Here is a 16,136-nt window from a genome sequence, read left to right as displayed (position 1 = left end):
GAATGGGTTGCCATTCCCTCCTCCAGGGGTGCTTGACAACTCAGGGATGGAACCTGCATCTCCTACGTAGGCAGGTGGATTCTTTACCATCTGAGCCCCCTGGGAAGCCCTTATAATGAAGATACTGAGACCTTAAGAAGGAAATTCCTGCTTAGAACCCTGAACTTGAGGTCAGTCTATACCATCCCATCAGAGGCTATGCTCTCCGTTCTAAGTAGGCAAAGCAGCCAGCACGGGTCCCATGAGCTGGCCAGGGGCCGGAATGCCATGCCTGCTGCTAATGGCACAGGGCGGGTGGTCTCAACATCTGGCTCTGAAATGAATCCTGCTCTTCCAGTGGTGTTTCATAAAGTTAGATATGTCCCCATGGGAAAATAATCCCAAGTAATTACAGAGCTTGGAGCCAGAAAGAACCTCAGATATGGTTGAGTTGAAAACTCTTACCAAGAGGGGGTTTAGTAAGTCCAAAGTGCTTTTTCTCACCTGTAACCTCACTCTGTAGAGAATTGGGGTTCTCCACAGTGGAAAAAAAAACGTCGCAAACCTAGATTTCCCCATAACATTCTGTGCAGACCCACTGCCTGAGTGTTTGACACCCAGCGTGCGTGTTGTGGTGTAATCAACGACCCAGAGATGCCACTCCTGAGAATTCCAGCCTACCCCTGCCTGAGGCTGGGCTGAGACCCCGGCGTGGGAGAGAAGGTGTTGGGGGAGCTCAGCAATCCTTCCTGCCTTTCTCTCCTCGGGCACCAAACAAAGTTGGAATTCCAAGAAAGTGGAAATCATGGGAATTTGCTGACCCACAGATCAGTGAGAGGAAGTAGATCCCTGGCCTCTGGGAGGTTCAGGCTGTGGGCCGTCCTGAAATCCAGAGTTCATATTTCTTAATTTGCTGCTGTTTCACTGATGGGAGAGATTATAAACCAGCTATCTTCCCCCGGAAGGAGTGGGTGTTCCGGCAGAGGCCCCAGCAGCTTGGCCAAGGCTGTAGGTTAATTGGCTGGGAGTGTGGAGGTTGGGGTGGAGTGGGAGAGGCTGCTTGTCCAGCCCAGGGCCTTGGGGCGTCCTGTGTGTGTGGGAGGGCGGAGAGAGAGGGCGATACTGTGAACATTTTTACTAGAGAAGATGTCCAGGGGTGAACTGGCTATGTGAAGGGGCATGTGGGTCTGGGAAGGTAGCCTTTCCTGGGCTGGGAGATGGCTGAAGAAGGGTGATGGGGGTTGGTCCCTAGGCTGTGTCTTACAGAGTCACTGCAGACACCCCAGATCTGTCTGATGCTCTGGGAAGGCAGACAGAGTGCTTTCACAGCTCTGGGCAACATGAGGTGGAGGGTCCTGCAGTGGAGATAGGATCTCAGTGGGAGAGGAGGTCTGAGCAGAAGGGTCTAGGCTTGGTCACCTGCCCAGGCAAGACTGTCACAGGTTGAGTTGTGGCAGCAAGACCCCAGTATTTCTTGGGCACCTGTCTATACCCAGTTCTCTGCTTGACACTTCAGAAAAATAGAAAATATTGAGAAAAATAGACAAATAAATGGACAGATTGTTGTTGTTTAGTCACTAAGTTGTGTCCAGCTCTTTTGCGACCCCATGGACTATAGCCCAGCAGGCTCCTCTGTCCATGGGATTTTCCAGGCAAGAATACTGGAGTGGGTTGCCATTTCCTTCTCCAGGGGATCTTCCCAATCCAAGAATGGAACCCACATCTCCTGCATTGGTAGGCAGATTCTTTAGCACTGAGCCACTTGGGAAACCCAAATGGACAGATCGATGGGCCTTATTTTCAAAGTTAATATCATAGAGTTCAGAGACGCACACATACCTTGGCCCACACACACTGACACACATTCCTCATACCCGTACACACCCATGCACGTACCCCTTGCATGCATGTACTCATGTGTTCAGGTACCCATGTTTCCAAGCACATGAACACACTTACACACATACTCCCCTGCTCGTGTGCACGCCACGCCCCTATGCACACATTTATTTTGGAGCAAGATTCCCGAGTCTTGCAAGCAGTAGTTTTGGCCACTGCCTCTCTGACTTGGGGCCACCCTGGCCTCTCATCCCCGCTCTGGGAGGGGTTGTCTGGATGCTCTGTGTGGAGTCCTGCTCTCCCAGCCTCACCTTACTCCAGCCTGGCGGCCCCAGGGCAGTGACTTCACCCTCCAGAGACTCTTTGCCTCAGTCTGCAAACTGGGGCTGTTGGTTTCCGCCCTGCTTGCCTCACAGGGTGGCACCAAGCATTCCCATGAGATAAAGGAAAAGAGTGTTTTGTAAACTATAAATTGTTTTCCAAACAGTCAATTGCTGCAGTTGTTTTCCCAGCTCCTGAACTCAAGAATCCCTCCACCCGCCGTAAACCCTGTGCTTGAGTGGGAAGAGACACTGTGGAGATAGTGGAGTGGTCTGGCCGATTCTGAGGCTCCATTACACCTGGAGAGCCAGAGGGGCATGGGCAGCTGTGTCTCTGGGAAGCAGGCTCCTCTGTCCTCAAGCTGTGAGGGGGTCTGCAGTCTGGTGGGGTTGGTCAGCATCTCAGCCGTCTGACTGTGGGTTCTGGGGGTTGATGAGAAATGGCAAAGGAGAGTGAGGCGAGAAGGGAGAAGTAGAAACCACTTCAGCAGAGTCTGTAACTAGAGCATTGTCATTTGATCAAGGAAGTGTCATCTCAGATTCAGTACTTACCTGACATCAGTGGGGGGGCGGGGGCACACCTCCAGCACAGCTGGGAGCCGTCACAGAGGAAGACGCCAGGGTTCCGTCCCACAGGTGTGCAGGGGAGCCTGTTGGGCGCTAGCTGGAACCGTGGAGCAACTCAGGAGACATCACAGACCCTCCCAACTCTGGTGTACCTCTGGGGGGGCTCAGGGGCATCGAGTGGGAGTGAGACCAAGATGTGGATCTGTTGGGCACCCCATCTTCTTTTCTTCCCAGCTGTGACTGGGGACCAGGATACTGAGTGGCCTCCAGCAGTTTCAGGTGTTAGGATATGGGGGTCAGTGGAGACCCAGAGGCTGCTCAGTGAGCACAGTGATGTTGGCAAGGGGCTGTAGTAGGTACTTTGAGGAGCCCCTGACCAGAGGTCCCCTCTGTGGTTCCCATCCTTCCAGTGCAGACCAAGCCCTGCATCTTAACACCAGGGAAACAGAGGCACAGAGAGGCAGAAGACCAGCCCCAGGTCACACGGAGAAGAGGAGTAGAACCCAGGCCTCCTGTCTTAGCCCTGTGCCCTTTTCCATGCCTGGGAAGATGGGGCTCTTGCTTGAGGACCCCTTTTATGAAGGATAGTGACCCCTCAGGTACTTGCATGAATGAAGCCTACTTGTAGCCATGGGCTTGTGGGCCGGAGGAGTCAGGATGGGCTTCCTAGAAGAGGTAAAGTCTGGTTCGCCAGAGGGCGCAGGTGAGTACAGCGGGGAGGAAGTTGGGCTGGGTTGTCATGTCTCTCATTTGTTGAGCCTTCCTGGCTCCTCCCTCAGTTTCTTCTTATTCTCTCCTCATGGTGGGTTGTGAGGGTTTCTTCCCTTTCCCCCGACTTGATAGGTTTGTTCATTAAATCCCCAAGTATTATCTGAGCCAGTGCTCTGTGTCAGCACTGGAACCCAGACTGGCCCTGCCCATGGGGGCCCACAGTCTGAAGCCGGAGACGGCCCAGTGCCAGCCTGACTGGGGAAACGGCCGCATGATCTGGGATCAGTTACTCATCTCTCCCTGCCTCCATGGTGGTAATAAAGTCCCTTCCTCCTAATATTTGTAAAAGGCTCAGAACAGAGCCAGGCATATTGAAAGTGTATTGTCTAAATGTGTATGTGTGTGTTTATAGAGTTATCAAAGGAACAGGCTAATTGTAGGTCATGAGAAAGTGGTGCATAGGAGGGAAGAGAAAAGGGAGATGATGCAGGAGCTTTCTGGGAGCGGGCAATGTTTTCTTAAGATTAAAAAAAAAATCTATATTTATTTATTTGGTTGCACTGGGTCTTAGTTGCGGCGTGTGGGATCTAGTCCCCTGACCAGGGATCAAACCCATCATCCCATCCTTTGTTCCGGAGCTCAGTGTTTTCTCCCAGACCCCAGCCGGGGACTCCCAGGTTAACCCCACCTCCCTCTACCTTCATGCTCCCTCCAGCCTGGTGGAGGTGCAGAGGCAAAAACCACTGAGGGAGGTGCTGGGAGGACTTCTCAGAGCAGGAGACATCTGAACCGAGCCCAGAACGTTCCTCAACAAGGGAGAGCTGGCCCAGTGGAGAAGGAGATGGAGCAAGAGAGCACAGGGTGTGGGCAGAGCGTGAGGCTTGTTTGGGGCCAGTGCGTCTGGTGTTCCGACCTGAGCCAGGTGTTCTGGGGCCAGGGCAGCAGAAAGGGAGCCCGGAGAGGAAGGCAAGCTCTGGATACCAGGGAAGAAGGTGGTCTTTATCTGGAGCATGAGGGCTAGAGATTTAAGGAGTGAGGGTGGGGACGGGTGGAGAAGAGCCAGAGGGGAGGAGGTGGGACTGAGGACCCCACAGAAAACCTATCAGCTGTGGGCTGGGCCTTTGAGGAGAGGAGAGAGAGGACCCTGGTACAGGGGTTGGGGTACCAGAAGCAGGACAGAGTGAGGGTCCAGGAACCCCCCTGGAGGCCCTGCCAGGACATGGGCAGGTCGGCTAGGGAAGAGGTGTTGGGAGGCCAAGCAGAGACGAGGTGCAGAAAGGACAGAGCAGGGAGGGAAAATGCATCTTTGATCCTGTGGAGGCACCTCAGGACGCAGTGGGGGCAGGGGGAGCCGATGTGACCAAGCCTCTTTCCCCCAGTGCTGTTAAGTAAGAAGCTGGTGCATGGGAGCTGTGTGGGCAGAGAACAGAGGAGGCAAAGGCAGCACGAGCAAGGGATCCATGGTTTCCAGGCTGGGAGCGTCTGCCTACAGCCGCCTCTGTGTGCCCCATTCTGGACTGTTAGCGGAGTGGGAGCCCCAAGCTGGTGGAGGGGCTTCCCCACCTCCTTGCACTCCACACTAGGGTCAAAGGGAACAGCCCCCCAGACCAGCATCAGACAGATGCGGAGACCCACTGTCTCCCTCTCCAGCCCAGTTGATCTTTGCCTGGATAGCTTGGTCCCAGAGGCTGCCCCGCACATGCCCTAGAGGAGGGGAGACCATCCTGCCCAGGAGGAAAGCAGGGCCCATGGTGGCCCAGGGTCCTGTGGGTACTGAGCCAGACAGAGCTGGGCTCAGCCTGTCTTGGTCTGCAGCCTTGCTCTTCAGCCCTGTTCAACCAGGAAGCAGATGTGAGCAGCCTTACCTGGGGATGCCTCATCCCTGTTCTCCCCATTCTGGGCTGCCTCCCCCAGAAGGCCAACTTCTCCACCCCCTCCACCTCTGAGCATGACCATTTCAAGGTCTTGCTCATTTCCGGCGATTGGCCTTAAGGTTGGCAGCCACAGTCTGGGGCTGAGTTAACCCGAACAAAGATCCTGACGCCCACCCACCTGCTGCCTGCTTCGCTATGATGCATCCTGTGGGGATGACTGTTATTACTCCATTTTACGGAGTTGTGGGCTGTGGCTTGGAGCTGTGAATGTTTGCTTGAGGTCACACTGAGTCATGGAGGAATTTAACCCCAAGCCCGGAAACCTCACCCTACCAAGGAGTCACCCCCATCAAGCAGGGTCCTCCTTCCCGCCAGCCTCTACCTCTGGCCCACAACCCTCATGTCATCCCACTGGAAACATGAGGCTCTACGGATGTGTGGCTCCTGGCACAGGGTCTCACACTGATGTGTGATTTGACTACAAAATCCTCTCAATTTCCACCTTAGTTGCTTCCCCTTGGGAAAGGAGGCAGGGGCTTCTCTGGCCTCTGAGCCCTTCCAAGCTTTCAGCTACCTCCCAGGCCTTCCTGAGCTACGAGCTAAGCTTGCTTGAAGCTGACCCTCAGCCAAGTGCAGGGGCTCATTGGACCACGCATCCAACCTGGACTGGAATCTTCCTTTTGCCCTTCATCAGCTGGGTGACCTCAGGCAGGTCACAGGCCTCTCTGAGCCTGTGTGTCCTTGTCTGCCAAGTGAGGGCAGTGGCACTGTCTGGGTGGCTCCTGGGAAAGTGGATTCTGGGCCTGACACTGTCTGTGCCTCCCTGCCCTCAGCTCCTGTACGACAGCCCCAAGGCCCGGCAGGAGGTGGACCACCACTGGCAGGCCTCCGGTGGCCCCCACATCGTGCGCATCCTGGATGTTTATGAGAATATGCATCATAGCAAACGCTGTCTCCTCATCATCATGGAATGGTATGCTGCCCATCCTCTCTCAGCATCTCATTGGTACCCCTGTGCCCACCCCCCGAACTCCCACCGTTCTTTAGAGGTCTCTGTTCTTCAGATAGCAGCCCCGGCAGGGCCCCCCAGCCCCTGAAGGGTGATGGACCTGGGCAGCTGGCCCCAAGGGCACTCCTGCACGGGTGGAATCCTCAGTGACTGTAATATGGCTTCCCTGGGTGTGATTCCCCCTCGGTGAGGAGGGGCTGGGAGAGCTGTCGGAGAAGGCCACCAAGCCCTGAATGTGGCTGGGATGGGGGAAGACTGGGGGAGGAGTCAGATATGTGCTGTCCCTCGGCTTTCTCCTCGCCTGGATTTGCACTCCCATGGCTCCCCCCCGCCCCCCACTCCCGATGCTGGGTGATCCTGGCCTGGATCCAGGAGCCAGCAGCCTCCTCCATCCTAGGCTTCTCCCATGAACACTGTGGCTCAGCCCTAACCTTCCTCAGAACCTGGGCCCTGGGTCTTGGCCTCCAGCTCCTCCCTGTCTGCCTTTCAAGTTCCCCCTCACCCCATAGGGTAGCAGCTCTTGAGTCAGATTTGGGGTTCAGATCCTGACTCTGTCACTCACTAGCTATGTGACCTTGGTCAGGCCTCTCACCTCTCTGGATCACTGTAACTTTCATGTAAAGTTACATGGAGGGAGATCTTAGTGTGGCATTCACCCTGTTCATTCTAAGTGCTCTGTGTGTACTGCTGAATCAGTCTTCCCAACTCTGTGAGGTTGGTGCGATAATCCCTGTTTTACCGAAGAGGAAGCTGAGGCACAGAGAGGTGAAGGGACCCACCCAGGATCACACAGCAGTGCACACAAAGGGTTTGCCCAGGGCACGGCACACAGTAGGTGCTCAGAAAACGGTGGTCATGAGGATGATAACTGACGTCTCATTCCTCACCTGGGTAAACTTGGATAAAGGTGGGGCTGCCAGATCGAGACAGTGTCCCTGGGAACATAGATTCTCCCTGGGGAAGATCTTCCCCTAGTTTGAAGAGTTGAGTTCAACCCACCCAAGCCAGCAGCCCACCACATACAAGGCTCTTCAAGACATGGTGAGGCTGACAGTGACCATCCCCCAGGGGAGCAGCAGCAGGGCTGGAGGCCTGGGCCCATGACCTGGGGCAGGGGCAGATCGACGCCTGATTCTCCCCGTCTGTCCCCGCTTTCTCTGACAGCATGGAAGGTGGTGAGTTGTTCAGCAGGATTCAGGAGCGTGGTGACCAGGCTTTCACTGAAAGAGGTACGTATGTGCCGCTGCATGGGGAGTTTGGGCTGAGATGGGGCACACAGAGTTTCTTTGTGATGCTGGGCAAGACCCTGTCCCTCTCTGTGCCTCAGTTTCCCCACCTGAACAAGGGTTGGGGGGAGAGTGTTCTTCCCCCAAGGGGTTCTGTGAGTCTGTGGCAGCTTGTCAGAGATGGACTCCCCATGGGCCTGGGATGGAGGCCTCAATGCTTCTTGGTGCCAGCCAGCAGCTGAGCTGGGGGCATCTCCAGAAGAAACTAGGGGGACCAGGGTTGGGGTCTGACGTGGGGTCCTGGGTGGCGGGAGTGCACCATCTTGTGCTCTCCAAAGAGGGGTGATGGGGAGGGGCCCCCTGGGTTGCCTGACCCTTGAGTGGCATCCGTGGCCCCCTCCTCTGTCTGTGTCTGCAGAAGCCGCAGAGATCATGCGGGATATTGGCACTGCCATCCAGTTTCTGCACAGCCGGAACATCGCCCACCGAGATGTCAAGGTGAGGCTCCAGGACCCATGTTGGGGGACCAGGACAAAGAGTGCTACCCACAAACACCAGTGGCCCCAACATCCACTGGATAGAGGCCATGTTCCTTGCTTGGCATTCCAGGCCTCTCCCCGCGGCCCATACTGCATGGCTCAGCCTCTCCTCCCACGGTCCCAGTGTGTTCATTGTGCTTTAGCCAGATAGGTCTCCTAGTTTCCTTCAAGCATATATAATCCCAGTAGGCATAAGAATAAACTAGTGCCTACCTTGAGCCACTGTGTCCTGAGAAGCATCTCGTTTAATCCTCACCCAGTCCTGTGAGAGGGTGCCATTACCCATTTGACAGATGAGGAAACTGAGGCTCAGAGAGCAGTTGTCTTGCTCAAGGCTCTGCAGATGCCTCACTGGGGATTCATGCATTCATTTGTTCACTCAGCAAGAATTTTGTGAAGACAGTGTGCCAGGCTTCAGTGACAGGGCTGTCCAACACTGTTGGAGCTTGTGTGAAGTAACAGCCATAGTTCCTGTAGGCAGAGCCTCTGATGGCAGCATTTTAGGGGAAGGAGGCCCTTTGCTGGGCACTGGACAAAGGAGCGGAGGTGATCCTAGCGGCTGGAACTGCTTGTCCCTCCAGTGGACGGGCTTGAGAATGTTCTCTCCAAATTTCCTGTCCAGGGAGGACTGGATCTTACAGGTGATCAGGATCAGATGGAAGAAATGGAAACCGAGGCAGCTTCACAGGCACACACACACTCACCTGCATGTGCCAGCCACTGTCAGAGCAGAGTTACGACTCCTGGACCCTCGGCCCCCACCTAGACCCTGACTGCCCTGTCCCCCAGACTTATTTCCTCCTAAGGCCGGGCAGAGGAGACCCGAAGGTCCAGCTGCTGCATCAGGTTCTTCCCCTGGCTGAGTATCACCAAGTCTTGCAGTTACCCTTTGATTTTGGATACACGTGGAGCCACAACAGTCTCACCTTCTGAACTGTTGCTTTATTTTGGCCCTGGCCTCCTTTTTTTCCCTTAAGGGGAGAAAAGCCTTCTATGGAGAAGATTCCTATACAAAAACTGCTTCCCTGTTTTTCACCCCAGTCCAAGTTTGGATCATCTCAAATAGAACCTGAGAAATAGCTTTCACTGGCTCCAAACTGAAATTCCATGTGCCACTCCATGCCTCTGCCCCAGCTCTGCTGCTTCTCTCTGTGGGCCTAGGTCCTACCCATTCATTAGAAAGCAGCCTGAGTGCTGCCTCCTCCATGCAGACCTCCCCACTGCCTTCATCCCTCAGACCCTCTGTGCCCTATAACCAGGAAGACTGGCCTCTATGCAGCTCCTGGGGCCTGAGTTCCCCAAGCAACCTCAGGTAGGGGCCTGTCATACAGGCTTGTTCTGGGCTGCGTACAGGATATGTGCTTGGCAGCACTGGCTCATAAGAAGCCCCCCGTTCCCCTGGAACCCTCATTTTGGCATCTCATGGCAGCATCACCGACTCAAGCTCAGAAGTTCCTACCCCTGGGCTCTCTGTGGCACTTAGTTATCCCCAGCTTGGTGGAACCACTGCCTCAGTTTCCCCTCTGTGAAACAAGGTGTCACCTCTCAGCCACATTAGTCTCCTCCACCTTTGGCCCACATCATTGGCGGCCAAGACCCAGGTCTTTTTTAGTGAGATGGATCCAGCTCCTCCTGCCTCAGTCTGGATGAGGGAGGGAGGAAGGAAATCTGACTGCAGATCACTGTGGAAATCTGCCCCCACTTGGTGCCTGACTCCAGACTAATGTTTTCTCTCCCTGGCCCAGCCTGAAAACCTGCTCTACACGTCCAAGGATAAAGATGCGGTGCTGAAGCTCACGGACTTTGGCTTTGCCAAAGAGACCACCCAGAATGCCCTGCAAACTCCATGTTACACTCCCTACTATGTGGGTGAGTCCCTGGGATGTGGCTGGTACCTCTTTATTGTATCCCACCCCCCACCCCTGCCTCACTGTGGTCTGGGGCAGCCTGTGGGATGCAGAAGCCAAAGGGTTAAAGCGCTGTGAGGAGGGAAGTGGGGGGTTCTGTCTGTGTGGAGGTGGCAGCTGGGGGGCCGGAGGCTGCAAAAATATTCTCCCAAACTTCAGTTTTTGCTTTTGAAAATAGATTCAGGAAAATTCTGGCTCTGGCCTGTGAGCTGAATGACATCACAGTGGCTCTAAATATATATGTGATAAAAGGCTGCCGTCGGCTTGGGATGGAGTCCAAGTGCGGTTGTTTTTCTCCGGTTTTTATCTTCCTGGGAGTCATATTCAGAAAGTGGGCAGGCGCGCCCTCCTACATGAGAGGGAAGCAGGGGGCCAGCCACCTGCGTTTTGGGAAAGCATCCCTTAGGTGAGGGCCAGGATGGGCCCCGGGGCTTCACACACACTCATACTTCCTGGAAAAGCTCCCTGCTCCCCTGTGAGCAGGTAGCCCCTAGACCTGGAGAAGCTACCCCACCCACCCCCGGAAAGTGCCCCTTCGTGGAGAGTGGGGTGATGACTTGTTTACAGAAGACTCTTCTCCCTCAGGATAAGCCTTCCAAGAGCTGTTGAAGGGGTGGGAAGCCCCCTGAGACAGCTGGAATGGCACTCTGTTTACCAGGATGTGTTTTGCAGTATTTTGACTTAGTAATCTCCTGGCCTACCGATCTCATCACACAGATGGGAACACCAAGGCCCCATGGGATGGTTGCCAGGTGAACAGTGGAACCCAGAGCCCTGGCCATGGCCCTTCCTTGCCCATGACCTAGGCTGTCTGTTCAGGAGACAGGGGATGCGGGGCAGCTGCTGGGCTGGGACCCTCTCTGCTATGGCAGGACCCCACCCAACCCCTGACTGTCCTTCTCTCCTTCCCCTACCGCACCATGGCTGAGATTGGCCCAAGGTAGCTAGGAGGTTATCATCTCTTACAGCCCAGCCTGAAAACGGGTTTATTTTATCTGGGAGCTGTTGTTCCTCCCCCAACTTCACACACATGCTGCCTTCCCAGAAAGTGCCAGACACCAATCTGCTCTGCCCCATCCCCGGCTCGGGCACCTATTCCCACCTTGCCCAGGCTGTAGGCTCCTGCCGGTGCCCCAAGACCCTTGGACTGAGGGTCCTCCTGTGCCCTCTGCCCTGGCAGCTCCTGAGGTTCTGGGTCCAGAGAAGTATGACAAGTCATGTGACATGTGGTCCCTGGGCGTCATCATGTACATCCTGTGAGTGCCATCCCTTTCCTGCACCCGCGGGTACCCTTGGAACCACTTCTGCCCCCACCTTGCAGGGTGAAGGGCTCAAGCGGGCCACTCTTCCAGCAGTCTGCTGTTCCCTTCTGGTCATGGGACACCTCTCCTTCAGGCTCCCCAAAGGCCTCCCCATGGCGAGGGCAGCTGGTGTTCCTGGGGACGAATCCCCGAGTACAGGGGGCTGATATTATTGCCCTGGTGTCTAGCTGCCTGTCTCCCAGTCAGGGTCTTGGGGAGGAGAATGGGTCCGCCCTGGCACTGCCCCCACACCCGTGCTGAATGACCTCCGCCCTCCCCCAGCCTGTGCGGCTTCCCGCCCTTCTACTCCAACACGGGCCAGGCCATCTCCCCGGGGATGAAGAGGAGGATCCGCCTGGGCCAGTATGGCTTCCCCAGCCCTGAGTGGTCCGAGGTCTCCGAGGATGGTGAGTGACTCTCTGCTTAGCTCGCTCCACTGGACCCCAGCCGCCTTCCTTCCGGGAGAGACCACTTAGGTGTCAAACCGACCTGTGTTTAGATCCTGGCTTCCTCCACATCCCAGCTGTGTGATCCTAGGCAAGTCATCTCACCGTTTGAACGTCCTTCTCTATGTCTGCCAAATGGGCTTGAAACCTGCCTCCTCAAAACTTCCCCTAGTTCTTGTCCTTCATTCATGTTTTCCCTTTGGGGACCATGAACAAAGCTGGCCTGTATCAGTTATTTATGGCTGCCTAGCAAATTACCCCAAACACTTAGCGCCTTACGGCAAGAAGCCCTTATCAGCGCACTGTTCCTGTGGGTTAGGAATTTGGGAGCGCGTTGCAGAGCTGGCGGTCTCTGGGAGGGGGGACTGGCTCTGAGCAGCTCCACAGCCTCACCACTGCCCTCTCTTCCCTAGCCAAGCAGCTGATCCGCCTCCTGTTGAAGACGGACCCCACCGAGAGGCTGACCATCACGAAATTCATGAACCATCCCTGGATCAACGTGAGTGCCTCCTCGTCCTTGGCGGGCCGGGTGATGAGCTTGAGCAGGGCTGCCGGGGGGGTGGTCGACGGCTCCAGAGGCCCTGGGGTGGGCCACAGATATGCGGTAGTGCCCCGCCTTTGCCTGCTCCTGGTCTCATCAGGCTCCTTCACCACCCTGAGCCTCAGATTCCCCATGAGCCCAAAAGAAAGGGGTTCGGGGTCGGGGGCAGCCGGTGCTGTCCCAGGTGCCTGCAGGGTCTGATCCATGGGCTTGGGGCTCCTTCCAGCAATCGATGGTGGTGCCCCAGACTCCACTCCACACGGCCCGAGTGCTGCAGGAGGACAGAGACCACTGGGATGAAGTCAAGGTGGGTGGACCATCTCCCCGCAGGTCTCAGGGTTTTGGAAAAAGGGACTGTAGGGTGGTGACCTCCCAGAACCTGGGTCTTAGGCCCCCTCTCGCCTCGTGTCAGTGACCGCATAGTGGTCTTTGGGCCACACTACCCTATTCAGGGCAGTGCTTCCGACTTGTTCTCTCAGTGAAGTGGGGCTTTGGCCTCAAGCTTTGGCCATAATTGCTCTTATGATCTGCAGTGTCTGGGAGGGCGGTCAGCTTGCTTTTAGACTCGGGAGAGGCCAGATTTGAGCCTGTGGGGCAGAGGCTCAGAGCCTGGGGCAATCTGGGCACAGTCTTCAGGCGCTGGTAACCTGGGTGCACAGCACGATGGTGTCCCCTGAAGGCCTTTGGTCCAAGTCCCTGTCCTGCTTACCCCTGGTGTAGTCCCAGGGAGTCACCACACTTCCTGTGACTTTTCAGGTAAGCTCAGTCTTTACCACAGAGGACTGGAGTGAGGACTACGTGAGGCAAAGCGATGGGCCCAGAGCTGGGTACATGGGGGCGGTCGGGCAGCAAAGGTGGCCACTGCCGTCACTGACACTATTAAGGGGCCACTCAGGCAGGAGGTGAGGTCTCTTGAGGTCAGTAGACCTGCTCCCCCCCATCCCCATCCCCAGGAGGAGATGACCAGCGCCTTGGCAACCATGCGGGTGGACTATGACCAGGTGAAGATCAAGGACCTGAAGACCTCTAACAACCGGCTCCTCAACAAGCGGAGGAAGAAGCAGGCAGGCAGCTCCTCCGGCTCGCAGGGCTGCAACAATCAGTAACTCCTGCGACCTTGGGGGAGCCAGAGGACACACTGGAGTGGGCCGAAGCCCTGACCTGGAGGGCTCAGGGCCCTGTTTTTTTAACAAAAGAGTTGTTTGTGTTGTGTTGTAATTTGTCACTTGGAACTTCGGGATGGGGGAACATGACCCCAAGTCCTTCAGAATCGCACCCCGGGGTCAGGCCCTAGAGAAGGGCCAAAACCTGGGCCCCAGGGAGCCACGTGCTGCAGCTCCAGTGCCTTTGATCACGGTGGCCTGAATGCCCTGTGGCTGCATCCTGCTCAGGGCCTGGCCTTAGAGTTTTAGGCCCCTCGGCGTTGTGGTTGGTCTTCCTTCCTGTGGAAAAAGCTCCCCAGAGGGTGGGCAGATGGGCCTGGCCTTGGGAAAGGCATCCGGCCACTGGTTGTCATGGCGACCAGGGACAGAGTTGCCAGTCTCGAATGCTGAGTGAGTGAGCAAGGGAGGGAGGGGGGCAATTGAGGGTCTGCCTGCCTTCTTGGGGAGGATGCTCTCCTTGTGCCACTCACCCCTCTCAGACTCCCCTCCACCCTTCCATCTTTGGTCTCCCTGAAGTGTCAGGGTCAGTCTGCCTGGCTCCCTGGGTGGTCCAGCGCTGTGTTGCTGCAACCCATCCCACAGGGCCCTTGGAAGTCTCCTTCCACAGAGTGCCTGAGCCCAACCATCCTGTTACGACACCCCCCTACCCCCACCCAGAGTGGCCTCTCATCTCAGTGAGGGGTTTAGGGGGGGCAGATATTTTTAACCCTTTTTTTACTTTGGAAAATGTCACTGTGACAAAAGCCAGTACAGTTACCCTGCCCCCACCTGCTCATCGGATCCCAGGCAGGAAAGCCTGTCCTTAAGGGTTCACCCCCTACTCTGTCCTGGTTGATGACAGGGCTTGTCTCCTGGTGTACTTTTGTGAGAGTGGATGTCTGGAGGCAGGGCTAAGAGGCTCCCCCTTAATCCAGGGCCTCTTTCTGTACTTTGGGTCAGACTTGAGGTAGTGGAGGGCTGCTGTTTAGAGGGTCTGGTCCTTTCTTTTTGGCCTGAGTCGGAGCAGACAGGGCCCCTCCCTTGCTGCTCCAGGCTCACCCAGCCCCACACTTCCCTAGGAGCCTCAGGATGCTGAATGCCTGATATGGGCCTGGCCAGTGCCTGGCCCCAGTCTGCTTCCTGGTTCCTCACCCTTCTCTCACTGGCTGGGAAACCCTAGACCATGTCAGGGAGGACAACACTGCTGGGTTTTATATCCAGGTATTAATAAAGAGCATTTTGGCATTTTTCCCTTGTTCCTGGGTTTCTCATCTACACAAGTGAACAAAAGCAGCCCAAGGGCATGTGCTCACACCTACTAGTAATTTCACTCCTGCTGGACAGGGTGCTTCAGGCCTGGTAGACATGCCAGGCTGGCTCCAGGGCCATGGCCTCACCAGCTTGGAGAGGTCAAGGGGGCGAAGAGATGGCAGCTGCCCCGTGTCCCCAGCTCTATGCCTCCCAGTACACCGTGTGTGTGACACCCACCCCCGGCCCGGTGTGCGCTGGCGTCTGCCCACAGTGGCCACCCCCAGCTGTGTGCCAGCCTGCTGAAGGGCGGGCAGAGCGCCTGCTGCAGCGCTGAGCTATTTTCAGAAGCTGCCAGATTTCATTTGGCAGCGAGAGTGTCGGGGAGGGGAGGGGGCGGGACGCTGGAGACTGTCTTTTGACTACTCCAGCAACAGAGCACCCTCTGCCCCCCGGGAGCCCTTTTGGGCAGCCCGAGTGGGGCCCGGACTGTGGCAGATGCCCCAGCTTCTGTCCTCCCGAGTCCCCAAGAACTCCTTTGGAACCCACAGCATTCCCTCCCCACCTCCCTTCCCCTCAGGCTGTAGGGGAGGGTGATGTTAGAAGGCTGGACAGGCAAGTCACCTGAGCTGAGTGCCACTTCCTGGCCTGGCGACCTTGGACAAGCCTCCCAGCTTTCCCGCCTAGATTCCCTTGACTGTGTAGTGGGGTTGTCCACCGTGGGGAGGCCACAGGGTATGTAGGCATGTGACATATGAAGCACTCAGTGGGGTGCCTGGTACGTGGCTGGCTCCCATTTGCCACCCTAGCATCCTTAGCTGTAAGGAAGGAGAGAAGAACCTGAAGTTGCTCAAGGGAAAAGCAGTCCAGCCCCAAATCTACCTCTGAGACTTTCCACCTGAAATTCTACCTTTTTCCATCCATAGGGGTCTTACTCCCAAGGGCTTGCTCTCCAGAACAGCATTGTATGGGCTTCCTGGACCTTGGTTCCAGCCCTGGGCTTCAAGGAGGGCGGCCCCTCCTTCTGAAGGGCCCCTGGACTCCCTAAATGAATTCTGGGGGCCTCGCAGAGCCTGTGGTTCCGACCAACCCTTGTCATGCACTCAGCTCAGTAAAATGCTTGTCAGATGCGAAGGCAGGTCAAGTCTGTCTAGTACAAAGCTGCAGCAGTAGAGACCGACTCTTTCCCCTGACTGCTCAGTGCACACCGCTGGAGACCCTGTGCTGTGTGCAAGAAAGGCAGCAGGGGAAGCTGAGGATAGAGTCTCAGGGAGTTTAAACACGTGAGGGAGAAGGACAAAATACCTCACAAACGCATGTTGAATCATGGGCTTGATATGATCCCCAAAGAAAGGCAAGGCTTGAGAGGAGTTGTCACTGTGTAGTTTAAATCAAAGAGGCAATTTATGTCCCAGGGTCTGGGGAGGGTGCCTGATAGGTTGCAAGGTTGAAGGCAGAACTGCAGGGAGAACCAGGGTCTTAGAGAC

The 16,136-nt window shown here is 56.0% G+C and overlaps 1 protein-coding gene across 4 annotated transcripts in view; it reads left to right on the top strand.

Annotated features, from left to right (window-relative positions):
* MAPKAPK3 (MAPK activated protein kinase 3) overlaps window positions 1–14,650 on the top strand; it is a 28,136-nt gene extending 13,486 nt beyond the window's left edge. For 2 of the 4 annotated variants that reach the window (XM_086367815.1, XM_086367816.1), the window contains exons 3-11: window positions 6,124–6,263; window positions 7,464–7,528; window positions 7,944–8,023; window positions 9,810–9,933; window positions 11,152–11,227; window positions 11,555–11,679; window positions 12,132–12,217; window positions 12,486–12,566; window positions 13,213–14,650. In XM_086367815.1, coding sequence (XP_086223941.1) covers window positions 6,124–6,263; window positions 7,464–7,528; window positions 7,944–8,023; window positions 9,810–9,933; window positions 11,152–11,227; window positions 11,555–11,679; window positions 12,132–12,217; window positions 12,486–12,566; window positions 13,213–13,365 — 930 coding nt within the window. In that variant the 3' untranslated portion in view covers window positions 13,366–14,650. The remainder of the gene's footprint in view (window positions 1–6,123; window positions 6,264–7,463; window positions 7,529–7,943; window positions 8,024–9,809; window positions 9,934–11,151; window positions 11,228–11,554; window positions 11,680–12,131; window positions 12,218–12,485; window positions 12,567–13,212) is intronic. The other 2 variants (XR_015151585.1, XR_015151586.1) reach the window with 1 other exon arrangement.
* Window positions 14,651–16,136: the final 1,486 nt, after the last annotated feature.

Source organism: Bos grunniens, chromosome 22, assembly GCF_055505025.1.
Source record: "Bos grunniens cultivar Pamir isolate PY7600 chromosome 22, Bosgru_T2T1.0, whole genome shotgun sequence".
Lineage (NCBI taxonomy): Eukaryota > Metazoa > Chordata > Mammalia > Artiodactyla > Bovidae > Bos > Bos grunniens.
This window is presented reverse-complemented; position numbering and strand designations above follow the sequence as displayed.